The sequence below is a fragment of the Leopardus geoffroyi genome, chromosome C3 (assembly GCF_018350155.1).
Source record: "Leopardus geoffroyi isolate Oge1 chromosome C3, O.geoffroyi_Oge1_pat1.0, whole genome shotgun sequence".
Classification (NCBI taxonomy): domain Eukaryota; kingdom Metazoa; phylum Chordata; class Mammalia; order Carnivora; family Felidae; genus Leopardus; species Leopardus geoffroyi.
The window spans coordinates 2,553,327-2,566,300 of record NC_059338.1 but is presented as its reverse complement, the minus strand read 5'-3'; the positions used below and the strand labels follow the sequence as shown (position 1 = coordinate 2,566,300).

The 12,974-nt window shown below is 59.0% G+C and overlaps 1 protein-coding gene across 11 annotated transcripts in view; it reads left to right on the top strand.

The window, feature by feature from the left end:
- Window positions 1-12,974, top strand: part of ARHGEF11 (Rho guanine nucleotide exchange factor 11) — an 87,991-nt gene that overhangs the window by 63,586 nt on the left and 11,431 nt on the right. For 5 of the 11 annotated variants that reach the window (XM_045454597.1, XM_045454604.1, XM_045454594.1 and 2 more), the window contains 10 exons: window positions 192-293; window positions 1,147-1,245; window positions 2,199-2,241; window positions 3,246-3,342; window positions 3,478-3,600; window positions 5,836-5,859; window positions 6,871-7,015; window positions 7,304-7,403; window positions 8,190-8,219; window positions 11,054-11,180. In XM_045454597.1, coding sequence (XP_045310553.1) covers window positions 192-293; window positions 1,147-1,245; window positions 2,199-2,241; window positions 3,246-3,342; window positions 3,478-3,600; window positions 5,836-5,859; window positions 6,871-7,015; window positions 7,304-7,403; window positions 8,190-8,219; window positions 11,054-11,180 — 890 coding nt within the window. The remainder of the gene's footprint in view (window positions 1-191; window positions 294-1,146; window positions 1,246-2,198; window positions 2,242-3,245; window positions 3,343-3,477; window positions 3,601-5,835; window positions 5,860-6,870; window positions 7,016-7,303; window positions 7,404-8,189; window positions 8,220-11,053; window positions 11,181-12,974) is intronic. The other 6 variants (XM_045454598.1, XM_045454596.1, XM_045454595.1 and 3 more) reach the window with 3 other exon arrangements.

Sequence of the window (12,974 nt, the reverse complement as noted above, 5' to 3'; positions counted from 1 at the left end):
CCTGCTTTCGTCATTGTCGCACTGGCTGCTGTTGACTAGAAGCCGTTAGACCCACCCCGGCCGTGAGGGGCACAGGGTGGGCGCCGAAGCTTGCAGACCCAGGCGGCGGGGGACGTGGGGCGAGGCCTCAGGCCATGCTGCTGTATCCTGCCTCTGCGCACCGCAGCCACGCCCGTGCGTCTGCCTTCCAGAGTGACGTCATATTCCAGGACCTCGAGAAGCTGAAGGCCCGGCCAGCCCACCTGGGGGTTTTCCTGCGGTACATCTTCTCTCAGGCGGACCCCAGCCCGCTGGTAAGTCCAATCCGTGGGCGCCGGCAGGCAGCTCGAGGACAGAGGCAAATAGGGAAGAAGGTGCGGGTCAGGCGGGAGGGACTGTGCCCCGCCAAGCACGTCCGGAGCGTAGGGAGGCGCGGGGAGAGGGAGGCCAGGGGAGCCACCATCGTTCTTGGTCCGCTTGGAAGAGATGGTCATCCTGGAGTCGTGAACCCTGAGGACGTGAGAGCCTGGCCTTGCAGACACGAGACCTTACCACAGGGAGGCTTAGTGGAGGAGCAAGGTGACAAAGATGACAGCGGGCTGTATGGGGAAGGGGCGCCCTGGGACAGGGCTCGGGGCCAGCGGCCTCAGCAGCTTCTCTCCTGCTGCTCAGCCGCTCGGAAGGGGATGGGCACGAGGGGACGGTGTCGTGTCCCTCAGGAGGCACAGAGCACTGTTTGCCTTCGGGGCCAGGAGCACCGGTGTGTGGGGCCTACATGCTGTGTCCCAGAGACTCCGGCCCGTAGAACACAAGATACAGACCAGCACAAGGCAAAATGCCGAGTGTGGAGGATGCACAGATAGGGTGCCTGTGTTGCAAGCGGGTGGGCAGAACTCAGAGGGTTCTGAGACTCCAAGCCAGGGTTTCTCCGCCCCAGCGTGGTGACGTTGAGCTGTAGGAGTTTTTGCTGGGGGGCCGTCCTGTGCATCTTCCCATCTCAGCTGCGCCACTAGGCTCTGCCCACCAGGTGCCCCAGCACCTCTCCAGGGAAGGGTCACAGGTGTCTCCAGGCACTGCCCGCTTATTGTCCCTTGGAGGCAAAATCACTCCTCCACGGAGGGGGGCCACTGAGAACCACCACTCCAGCCCCCTTCTCTCTCCTCCTAGCTTTTTTACTTGTGTGCCGAAGTTTATCAGCAGACAAACCCCAAGGATTCCCGAAGCTTGGGAAAAGACATTTGGAATATTTTCCTAGAGAAAAACGCGGTAAGGCAGTCGTGGATTGAATTACAATTTTACTGTACTCCTGGGGGCCACTCGGAGCAGAGGAAAAATGAAGCCATACATTCGGGCTGGATGGAAACCGTTCTTCAGGAGAAGTTGGGGCTGACGGACAGCTCCTGGGTCCTGTTCCCGGCCCTGCTCTCAACCCTGAGCTCCTCTCCTGGCCCCTTTGTTCTGCGTGTGGCCAGGTAGAATGCACGTGGCCTCTCCAAACATTTGGAGAGAGAAGGAGCTGGTGCCAAACCCTGACTCCTGTCCCCTAGATCGGTGCTGGTTCCGTGTCTGGGCTCACTGATCTAGGGGCTCTCATGCCCAGCCCAGAGCAGGGTTCCCGGGGAGGAGGCCGAGAGCGCGCGCCCGTGTGGACAGGGCCGGGCTGCGGCGGCACCCGCCTGCACAGGGCAACGCCTGACGGACTCTCCAGTGTGAGCGGCTACGCTGATGCCCAAACGACTTCAGTCTCTCAGTTCCAAAACATAAGCTCACAGGATTCCTGAGACTGGGAGTAAAGTGTCCTTCTCAAGACTTCCACACCTGTTCCCTCTAGCGGGTCTGGAGGGGGGTTGCAGAACCGGCCTGTCCCTGCGGTCAGTCCCTCTGCTCTCCGCTCACTGGGACGCTCGGTAACCTGAGGGAGCAGAGACGGCCCAGTAAAGCTTGCTCCCTCGCTGCTGAGTCAGCACCCGTGCATCCCATGCACCCCGTGTCCTTGAAGCAAAGTGGGAAGCCTACATGTGCCCCAGAAGGTGGTCCAGCTCGCCTTGTAGCTTCATGCTCGAGTGCAGGCTTACGAGGGGGCGGAGGAGAGGACGGTGGGCCGGGTGTCCGGGAAGGAGAGAAGGGGTGTTCCAGTCCTCCCTGCCACCATGCGGCGTCTCCCACGTACCCTGGGCTGTGGGCCTCACTGCCCCCACCCCCACTCTTCTCTTTTCTAGCCACTGAGAGTGAAGGTCCCAGAGGTGTTGCAGACTGAAATTGGTAAGTCAGTTTACTAGCCAGCTGCTCTTGTCCTGGGCCGTGGGAGGCTGCAGAGCACAGAGGTCACATGGGCCCCATCCCTGGGAAGCCCTCCTCTAGGAGGGAAAGCAGGGCCGGTTCCCCCCCGAGCGCCTCACGATGGCTGACGGGCTGCACAACGGGACAGGCCCTGCCTGGGGAGCCCATCCCGGGAGTACGTGCCCCCGTCAGACCTGAGCTCGTTTCCGCCAGCCTTCCCCGGGACCTTCCTGGGCCCAGCGGGGCCATCTGTACGAAAGGGCAGTTGGCCTTGAGGGATTCCTAAGCCTGGTCGATCACCAGAATCCCTGGGGGAATTCTCGAAACTCCAGAAACCGGGGCCTCACTCCATCCCACCTCGGGTCGGGATCTCTGGAGTATTTTTGTTTCTGTGAATTCCTCTCTGATGCTGCCGGCGTTTGGCCTGGTGAGGACCCTGCCGGCCAGTGATTGCTCTGTCCCCATCTCGTTCTCTAGTCGTGATAGGAGAGCTGAGGGAAGGCGGCATAAGAGGGTGTCAGCCTGAGAAGCGGGTCCCAGGCAGCTTTCTAGAGAACAGGCGTCCCACACTGCCTTCGGAAAGCGTGCCTTGTGGCCTGAGGCCAGAGGGTAGAGTCCCTCGATCGCGTGAAGCTGCTGGGGGAGCGGGACCGACACCGTCCAGGTTCCGCCGGGGAGTCGGGGCTTCATGTGAAGTGCTTGCCTTTCTCGGCCTCGCGCCCTGGCCCAGTGGCCACGAAGAATAAGGGGTTTGCACTGTGGCATCAGAGGGCAGCCCCTGGGCCCATCTGATCGTAGACGGGGTTTCTGTCCACGTAACAGACCTAGAACATCCAGAAAATGTTTTTGTGCTTGCCTTGGGACCTGGACAATAGGAGTCCAGTCCTGGATTCGGGAGTGACCTGGTGGGTCCAGGACTCAGGGGGCTCAGCAGGCATGGCCCCCTCTCCCGACACCCCATTTCTCCTTCCCTGGGTTCCCACCAGACTCACGTCTGCGCAGCAGCGAGGACGTCCGCGCTGCCCTCCGGGAAGCCCAGGAGGCGGCCATGCCCGAGATCCAGGAGCAGATCCAGGACTACAGGTTGTGGGTCCCCCCCCGCTCCCTCTGCGTCCTCACCCATCTGTCCCCTGTGACGAGCGTCTCTCGTGAGCGCATTTGCCTCGCTGTTTCCGGGCGTCTGTGAGCACGCGTGTGCGCCTGCTTTGTCTGTCTTAGAACGAAGCGCACCCTGGGGCTGGGCAGTCTGTACGGTGAGAATGACCTGCTGGACCTGGACGGCGACCCTCTCCGAGAACGCCAAGTGGCCGAGAAGCAGCTGGCTGCCCTGGGAGACATCCTGTGAGTGCACCACCACCCCACCTCCACCCCCCCCGCAACGCCACCCGGAAGTGCCGAACAGACGCGAGCGTCCTGTGCGTCTGCTCGCCGGCCTCTCCCCCCACGACGTCTGCCGGATCCTCCCCCCGGAAGGTGCGGAGGGCCCGGCTCGCCTGCTGCCTTGCTCGGGCAAGACAGTCGGCATTTCACGGGGCCGCGGGAGTCCGCGGCTCCCCACGGAGCTTTCTGCTCCCCTTCCAAGCCCTCTTGCTGACCGTGCTACCTCCTGTCTGTAGGGTCACAGGGACCCTGGCACGAGGGCCACACGTGGGCCCTCAGGAGGCAGACCGGCTGGCGGGCGGGAGGGTGAACGATTCTCAACTAATCATCTCAGCTGGGCGTCAGAAGACCGGCCTGACTAACCTGGTCAGGAACTTCGGCTCAGCTGCGGTGGCTGTGCCTCTCCTGTCCCGTCTTCCCAGCGCCACCCGCGTGACTTTGTGGGGACACATCAGACTTAGGGGCTTCTCCACTCAGTGCTCTGGGACCCTGGTCTCAGCTATAAAATGACAAAAGGTGGACGAGACTGTGTCCGGAGTCTCTGTTCACACTGCCATTCAATGCAGCAACACGTGTGGAGTTCGTTCTGGGCTCTCGGGAACGTGTTAGTGAACAAAACAGCAGTTTCTGTGGTGCTCACATCATAGGGGGAAGAGAGAGCAATGTGCAAGAAATAACGAAGGCCTGTAACGCGTTGGAGACAACGAGGGGGACAGAGCAGGCTGGCGGAAGGGGTCGGGTGCACCAGAGCCAGCGGGTGACAGTTTTAAATAGGGCGGCCAGGGCGAGCCTCCCCCCCCCCCGCCCAGTAACATTTAAGCAACTGAAGAAAGTGGGACCGTCATCGTTGAAGACCGCTGGGGGGAAGAGGCAGGGCAAAGTAGGCACGTGCTTGGCATGTGGGGAGCAGCGGAGACCAGAGCAGATAGAGAAGGTGGGTGCTGAAGTCAGAGAGGTGACGGGAGGGCAGCTGCAGAGCCTGAGGACGGTTGTGCGGCCTCTGGTTTTCCCCGTCCGTGGCGGGGAGGGGCCGCACGGGAACCCACGCGGTGGGGCTTGGACCGGGCAGGGCTGGGGCACGCGGTGAGATGCAGTCGGTGTCCCACGTGTATCCTAACAGTAGAGCAAACGGGCATCTCCTAAAAACTGAGTGTGGGTCGGGGAAGACCCCACGGTTTGTGCCTACACGGCAGAAAGGACGAGGTGCCATCAGCCGGGATCAGGGCGGCTGTGTGGGGGGCAGTCCGAGGTGGGCACATTGAGTCTGAGGTCCGTATTAGACGTCACCCTGGAGGTGCGGCCGCAGGCTAAGTCTGGCAGAGGAGAGACAGGACTGCAGACATCACACAGGGGCATATTCCTGGGAATAACCCCCTGACCTTCAGCCAAGCCCTGGATCTTTGTGGGCCTCAGTTTCCCTGGCCTGTTACAGTGGGCACCCCGCTCGGGGTGGTCTCTACGGGAAGCTTCAGCCTCACTGATGGAGATCTAACACCTCCTCACCGGGCGCTTTGAGATCTCGATCAGCTTGTGAATAGCTTAGAATAGTGCCTGGATGGGGCGCCTGGGTGGCGCAGTCGGTTAAGCGTCCGACTTCAGTCAGGTCACGATCTCGCGGTCCGTGAGTTTGAGCCCCGCGTCGGGCTCTGGGCTGATGGCTCAGAGCCTGGAGCCTGTTTCCGATTCTGTGTCTCCCTCTCTCTCTGCCCCTCCCCCGTTCATGCTCTGTCTCTCTCTGTCCCAAAAATAAATAAACGTTGAAAAAAAAAATTAAAAAAAAAAAAAAAAAAAAGAATAGTGCCTGGCCCATCGTGCCCCCTCAGCTGGTCGTTGCTGCCTCCACCGCCGTGTGGGAAGGTCTCTCTGGGTTGGCTCTCGAGGGGCCACCCGCCCTCCTCCAGCTCTACGTCAGCCCAGCCCTTCAGTCGAGTTTGGCTGGGCGAGGACGGGCCCCTTCCTCCGTGATCACGTCACAGTGCTGGCCACGTCCCCCTTCAGCGGGAAGGACCTCTCAGTCCCTGTGCCGAGGCCCCCAAGGGGGTGAGCGCTCTCGCCTCCCGAGCCCCACGTGGGCTCAGAGCTGAGACCGGAGTCGAGGTCTGGCCTCCCCACCCCCACCGCCCCCGTCCTCCGTGTCTGCGCAGCCAACACGCCTGTGCCGTACGTGCGCGTCATGGCTCCTTCCTTTTGTTCCAGGTCCAAGTACGAGGAGGACAGGAGGTGAGTGAGTGTGCGGTGCGTTTGCCATCCTTCTGGACACAGGGCGCCCTGAGCATCGAGGTCACAGTGTGTCCAGCCATGGCCCCAGGTGTCGCGTAACCGTAACAGCGGCTTGTGAGGTCCAGGCCCCTGCCGCTTGGGGCCGCCGCCTGGGGCAAGGGTCTGCCCTCACCCCACCGTGCACATAGCCGGCCTCCCCACCTCCGCCTTAGCTCTGCGTCTCCCTCAGGCTTTCACCTCTGAGCCACCGTGAAGTGCTGGTGAAAGGACCGGCCTGCGTCAGCAGCCCTTGTCGGGGAGCCGGGGCGCGACGCCGCTCCTCTCTGGCACAGGTTATGGGGTTTCCGCAGCCGGTATGCGTGTCCGCTCCTCACGCAGCCAGCGTCGAAGAGTGTGCGCACGCTTGAGCCGGAGGAAGGCAGGCCAGGGCGGTTGTGGAGGAGGGGCCGGAGCCCCTGCTGCACTGAGTGCCCAGAGTGCCCGACCTGCCTCCTGAATCCAGGGCCAGATCTGCTTCCAGACACAGCTCTGGACGGTTCCACGTGTGGCCCGTGGCGGCTCCGTTGCATCTCTCTCTTGGTGCCAGGGCCGGGAAGGTGGTGAAGGCAGAGGCAGGCCGGCATTTCTCCCCTTTTCCCTGCCACCCCACCGCACGTGGATGCCCGAGGACCGTGGCCGTGGGCCTCAGTCGGTTCCAGGCCTGCCGGCTTATTGGCTTACGTTGTAGGGACCGGCCACATCCTTCTGCTGGCCGTTCTCCCCCCTTCAGGAAGAGTTCCGCTTAGGGAGAGAATTAGGTCTCTCCCAGGACTCCTGCTAGCCAAGAGTCCTTCTGTGCCCCCCCCTTGAGAATTCCAGGGCTCCTTCCAAACACCCTGACCCAGAACTCTCCCTTTGTCACCCTCCCGGGTGGTGGTTTGGAGATTGTTCGGAGCGGGGTTCCGGCCCTTCCGCCTGTTGGCGGGCACAGCTCGAGCTTTCTGACTGACCACTCTGCTTCCCGTCTCACAGCGCCCCCATGGACTTCGCCCTCAATACCTACATGAGCCACGCCGGGCTCCGTCTTCGAGAGGCACGGCCTTCCGGCGCAGCCGAAAAGGCTCAGGCAGCTCCTGACAAGGACAAGTGGCTGCCCTTCTTCCCAAAGACCAAGAAGGTGACAGAACTACCTGGACAAGAGTCCTCTGGTGCGGGTCTCTGCATGAGGCCAACCCGGGAAAGCCACTCACGACTGCGCCTGACCCTCGCTGCCTTTGCGTGGGGAGTCCGTGAGAACCCACAGACGAGCTCAAACCCGGCCCAGGCGCACGTGTGCTCGTTCGGGAGCAAGCAGGAGTCTGCTTTGCAGTTAGCCGTTCAGGGCGGGTCTGGGGGGCAGTGGCAGGGATGAGTGGCTAAGTCTGGGGATTGGGACCTTCTCCAAAGCTGGTGTCTCCTGTCCCAGCAGAGCAGCAATTCCAAGAAAGACAAGGAAGCCTTGGAGGACAAGAGGCGAAACCCTATCCTCAAGTACATCGGGAAGCCCAAAGGCTCTTCTCAGAGCAGTGAGTACACGGGGTTGGGGGGGGGGGGGGGGGCGGTGGCCTCCGGCAGGGGCGGCAGCCCCATCACCGACTGGGCCGCCGGCAGAGGGTGTTCCCTGTCCCGGCAGCCGCACGCCCGCCCGCCCGCCCTCTGAGACCGCAGCTCCCGCTCAGTGCTGCTCATTGTCCCCTTGCCACACCGCGTGCAGGCTCCTCGAGGTGCAGATGACGCTTCCGAGCCAAGGAGGCCATGCCGGTCCCCAGGCCTTAGTCTAGGAGCTCAGGGCAGTTATAGCTACCGAGCAGCCACGCGGAGGAATATTCCCGCCTGGCAAGGCCGCCCTGTTGACAGTAAATGCCCCCTTCACCTTCACCAGTGGGCTCCGTCTGTGCCCCTGAGGTGTGTTGGGAGCAATTGTGGGCCCTCGATGGGAAGTCTGACTTACTGCTAAGCAGAACTAGATGTGGAGTGGGAGGTGAGGGCCCAGCGACACCCCCGATGCTGCCACTCACCTGAAACTCGGTTAAGCCTGTCGCCGGTCTGGAACTTCCTGCTGGCCTCCCGGTCGGCGTCTTCAGACCCCAGTGTTAGTCTTGGGAGTCTGGGAAGGGCTGTGGGGTGGGTGGGCCAGTGGCCTTTTCTGATACTGCTGCCTGGGGGCTGCGGAAGGGGGGACTCTTCTAGATCAGACCTGATTTTTGCCATTCGTTTTTCATTTTCCAGCTTGATGTAAGTTTTGTTTTGACTCTGGAGACGTTAATTTGACTTTTCATGGTTTACTTTTGTTTTTGTTTGTTTTCTTTTAGCATTTCATATTCCCTTGTCCCCTGTGGAAGGTAAAAGGACCATTTTCTGTGGGTTTTTCTTTGCATTAGCTTTGAGTTTCCATCTCTCCAGTCTGTCTGTCTGTCCTTTTTCCCCGTCCCCCGTCCCGTCACTCCGTCGCTGTCTTCCCTGTGCCTCCCTCCTGCTCCAGCTGCCTCCGCAGGGGGCTGCTCCTGGCGGTGTCACGGAGGCCAGCCTCCCCGCCCTCGGCCCCGCCCTGTCCCTGTCTCATCTCAGGGAACGGGCTCCGAAGGTCCAGGGCTCCGTGTACACGGGGGAGGCCTTCACACATTAAAACGTCCTGCACGAGCTTCTCAGGTTTTCGTCTCGACTGAAATAACAAAAATCCTCATTTTTGAGTTATGCGGGGTTTCTTTCATAAACAGTGGGTCTCTAGCAGTTCTTCTTGGGGGCCTTTCACCGTCCGTCATCTGCTCTGCTTCAGCCCTTGAGCGTGGCACGTCCACCGCTCCTGACTTAACATGGACGGCGTGGCGTCACCGCGGCAGTTGAAGAGAGTGACCCCTGCCGTGTGTTAGAGGGCCTGGTGCCGTCGGGGGTCTGTGCGCTGAAAACGAACACGTCGTATACATTAACCCAGAGAGGCTGAGAACCTGCAGTTGGGCCAACTCATTTCTCATCAGTGAGGCTCCCACAAGTACAGTCACGTGACTAATGTGGTCAAGGCTCTACTGTGAATCTGTGCAGAGAGAGAGCAGTGCAATGAAATCAGGCAATTGTTCAGTGGCTAGAATTCATTTTATGTGAAATGACAATTAAAAATAACGATTTTCAAAATTATTTCAAAGTTACTAAATTCCTAGACTCATGCTACTTTATTGATTTTTTTTTTTTTTTTTAATGTTTATTTTCGAGAGAGAGGCAGAGACAGAGCGTGAGCAGGGGTGGGGCAGAGAGAGAGGGAGACAGAATCCGAAGCAGGCTCCAGACTTCGACGCAGGGGGCTCGAACCCACGAACCGTGAAATTATGACCTGAGCTGAAGTCGGACACCCAACCGACTGAGCCACCCAGGCACCCCTCCTTATGCTACTTAAAAAAAAAAAAAAAAAAAAAAAGGTTTTAAGTTTTGAGAAAAGGCATATAAAACAATGGAAAAATAAAAGAATGGCCTTGGGACCCAGGCCCTTAGATCTTAACACACACTTCCTCCTGTCCACGCTGCCCCAGTGGAGGCAGGAGGAAGCAGCAGCTTCGAGGGGCCGGGAGCCCAAGGACAGGGTAAGGGGCCTGGGTGTTCACCAGGGCTGAGTTCGGTCTTTCCGTTGTAATCTAATGATTTGGTGTGGCCTTGGTTCTCAAGTTCCCAGGACATCAGCAAAGCCTGTGTCCGTGTCTAAAGACCAAGCAGCCCCCAGAGGTGGAGGAAGGGTCAGCACTGAGTGACCGTTAGAGTCATCAGCTGTTGCCCCCGTTTAACAGCGACCATAACTGACCGTTAATAATATGGAATGTACTTACCCTTCCATTTCATTGTCGTCCAGAGAACGGAGGAAGGAGAACAGGGGACACCAGTGAAAACTGTGCTCATTTAAAAAATTGCGTTCCTTTCTGCCTTTCTCCCCCCATTACGCTGACTTTCCTCAGTTGTGCCGCCTCTCAGAGCAATCCCCGTTTGTCGTCACAGGGTGAACTATACCCCGAGCACAGGCGACACACAGGGGAGGGAGCAGTGGGCTCAGCCCGGCGGCCTCCTGTTACAGGGTATTCCCAGGCCCCCGTGCCATCACCCAGCAGGGCCGCTCAGGCTGTGACTGCAGAGCTGACCCTGTGGCAGGCAGCTCAGGCCCCAGTCCCCAGAGTGGGCGTGATGCTAACAGCCCCTGCTCCTGACACAGCCTCCTGTTACGCATCTCTGGAAGACTGTTACCCCGGCCACCCGCCTAAATGATACGAAGTTTAAAGAGACCAGCTGGATGTTCTGTTGGCTCTGGCCTGGAAACTTTCTCATGAAACCTGCGTTTAGAGACTTAGGGAGATTTGTGGGTTGGCACGGGTGGGACTCTGGCTAGTGTGGGTAGGATCAGGGCCTCGCCTGCCTCCCTGCCCACCCCCAGCCTTCCTGTTGGTCTCTGGCAGATCGGCCTCTGAAGCCCAGCTCTGGGCCGATGTCACTGCATCTCTGAGGAGGAACCTTCTGCGGGTATCCCATGAGCCTCGTGACTTTCATACCTGCTCTCTCTGTTTCTTTGAACAAGAACAGCCTTCTTTTGTCTTAGCTTTGAAGAGGGGCTGGAATTTGAATGCCAGAGAGTGACCCCTTTCGTCTGTTCTGCCTAAGACCACCCCCACTCACTGATAATAAAGGGTCTGATTCACAGTGATGGCAGCAACTAGAGGCAGGGGCCGGGACTGGAAGGACAGGAAGGAAAGTCAAAAAAAGAACCAATAATGAGCTCTAAAAGTAGTATAAACTTGGGAAATGATTGATGTAACCTGGCAACCTGGGCAAATTACAGATAGATGCGTTTTGGGTGCTCCTGGCTGGTATTCTATTCTGTATTCGGTTCTTGGAAAAAATCTCATCGTTAATTAAGCCTGAGAGTCATTGTAATAACGTGAGAGCCGAAAGGAGTAGCCACAGGAAATATACCTCCAAGTGGTCTCATTTTGCATGTGAGAGAGCAAGGGACTGCCCCTGTCACTCTCCGGGTTATTGGGAGAGGACCAGGAAGTGGTCTAGAGGACCAGCCCCCGCGTCTCCCAGTCCCCAGCCCGGTGCTGCTGTCATCCGTGCTCTTGCTCACTGCTCTGTCTTCTGGGCTAAGGGGAGCGAGGGTCCCGAACAGAAAGCAGAGTACCCTTCATTGTCTTTCTGCTTCCAGTCAAACCAGGCAACGTGAGGAACATCATTCAGCACTTTGAGAACAACCAGCCGTATGATGCCCCAGAGCCCGGGACGCAGCGGCTCTCCACAGGAAGCTTTCCCGAGGACCTGCTGGAAAGCGACAGGTAGCAAGGGCCACATGGGAACTGCCGGCTTCCCACGGAGGGGAGCCTGGGCGGGGTGTGCTGCAGGGTTATTTCCAGGTGCTTCCCCCCACTCCGTTAGACCGTAAGATCCCCGCCGCAGAACTCGCAGCTGCTCTGAAGACACGCCAGTGTCGGCCGTCAGGCCACCCGAAGACCGAGCAGGGCCCCCGACCTCCCAGCCCGGGGACTGCGTGTCTCGAACGTTCCCTTTGGACTCACCGCCTGACTACTCAGCAGCTAGAGGATATTACACAGCAGCTAATCCCGACACCCTACCTGACAAGGCTGGAGAAGACTGGGGCAGGGGTGGCAAGGGACAGTCCCGGGGATGCAGGGGTCAGGCAAGGTTGGCCACCGAAGCCCGTGAGGAAGAGCACTGGAGTTTGGCTCTGCTGGTTCCAAAGCACTTTCGAGAAGAAAAGAGGGTTTGCAGCTCTGGCATCTCGTATATTCTCCATCTTTGGCCACGTTCCAGTGAGAACCCTTCTCTGGCATCGAGGCGTGCTCCCGGACTTGTTCCGGACCGCGGCACGACAGCAGCCACGTCATGTCTGAAATTCTCCAGCCAACACTTAGTGAGAACCACCTGTGGTCAGAAAGCTCCGTGCACCTTCCCTGAGTCACCCTTGAGTCATAGTAGATGGGGTCTCGCGTGCACAGAAATCGTGCACGTGTGCACCTACTGAGCAGGCGCAAGCCAGGTCACTGGGTCACTGGGTAGTGGCCAAGGGAATCAAACCATTTTACCTGGGAAACTGACCAAACTACAAGTCCGCCGTTCCTGCTCCCACACAAGGTTACTCCTGCTTGTAGCAAACCTTCGTAAGCTCAGTGCATGTGGAGATTCTGCCGTCGTGAGAACAGACAAAGCTGTAAGGGAAGGTGAAGGTTAGATCTGTCCTGAGCCAAGAGGCCGAGCTCTGTGTAATCTCATTGAGTGAATTAAATGTATAAATTACGGGATGTGTGGGCCCGATGTTACAGATGCATCAGGCGTGTAGAGACAAGATACCAATGTTGTGAGACAAAAGTTGAGACCGTATGTAAATAGTGCTCTTGAAGGTGCCAGCTATACATGCCCCGAGACCCTAGGATCCCGAATCCACTGGCCACGGGAGCCGTTGGCTTTGCTGACTGTAAGCTCACCAGCAATCTTAGCAGAAACGGTGGGTCAGAGGTCGGCAGGTATGAGAGCCCCCGGGTCTAGAAGGCAGTATTCTAGGGATCGGGGACCAGAGGTAGGTCGCCCCACTTGTTGTGAGGAAGGTTACTCGCTTGTGGGGGCTTGTCCTGGTGCTCAGGTGGCCTGTTGTGGGTTACTGGTGCAAGTGCTGGGTGAGTGGTCTTGGCTGGAGGCGTTCTAGCAGCCCCCAGGGGGTGGTCTGAGGCGGTCGGCTGGCAGTGTGGCTTCAGGGATAGCTCCGTTTGAGTCCTTGGCAGTTGAGAGACACGAGATAAATGGAGCCCAGGGTGCTGGCCTCCTTTGCTACAGCAGCCTGCTGTCTCCTCGGGAGCTGCCCAGACTCCGTAGGCCGTCCCTGGTCCTGGAGGCAGGGGGCCAGGATGCAGATCAGTGAGCAGGTCAGTAAGAACCAAGCCAGCAGGGCCGTGGAGGGAGGAGGCACCATCCTGGGGCAGCAGGGGTCAGAGACACCAGCTGTCTCCCGGCTCATGCTCTGCAGGATGCGGAAAAGAACACCCAGCCATCAGCGTCTCTTCACACTGAGGGGTCTCTGGGACTGGAGATGCTGAGTCTTGTCTTGCCTGTGGGTC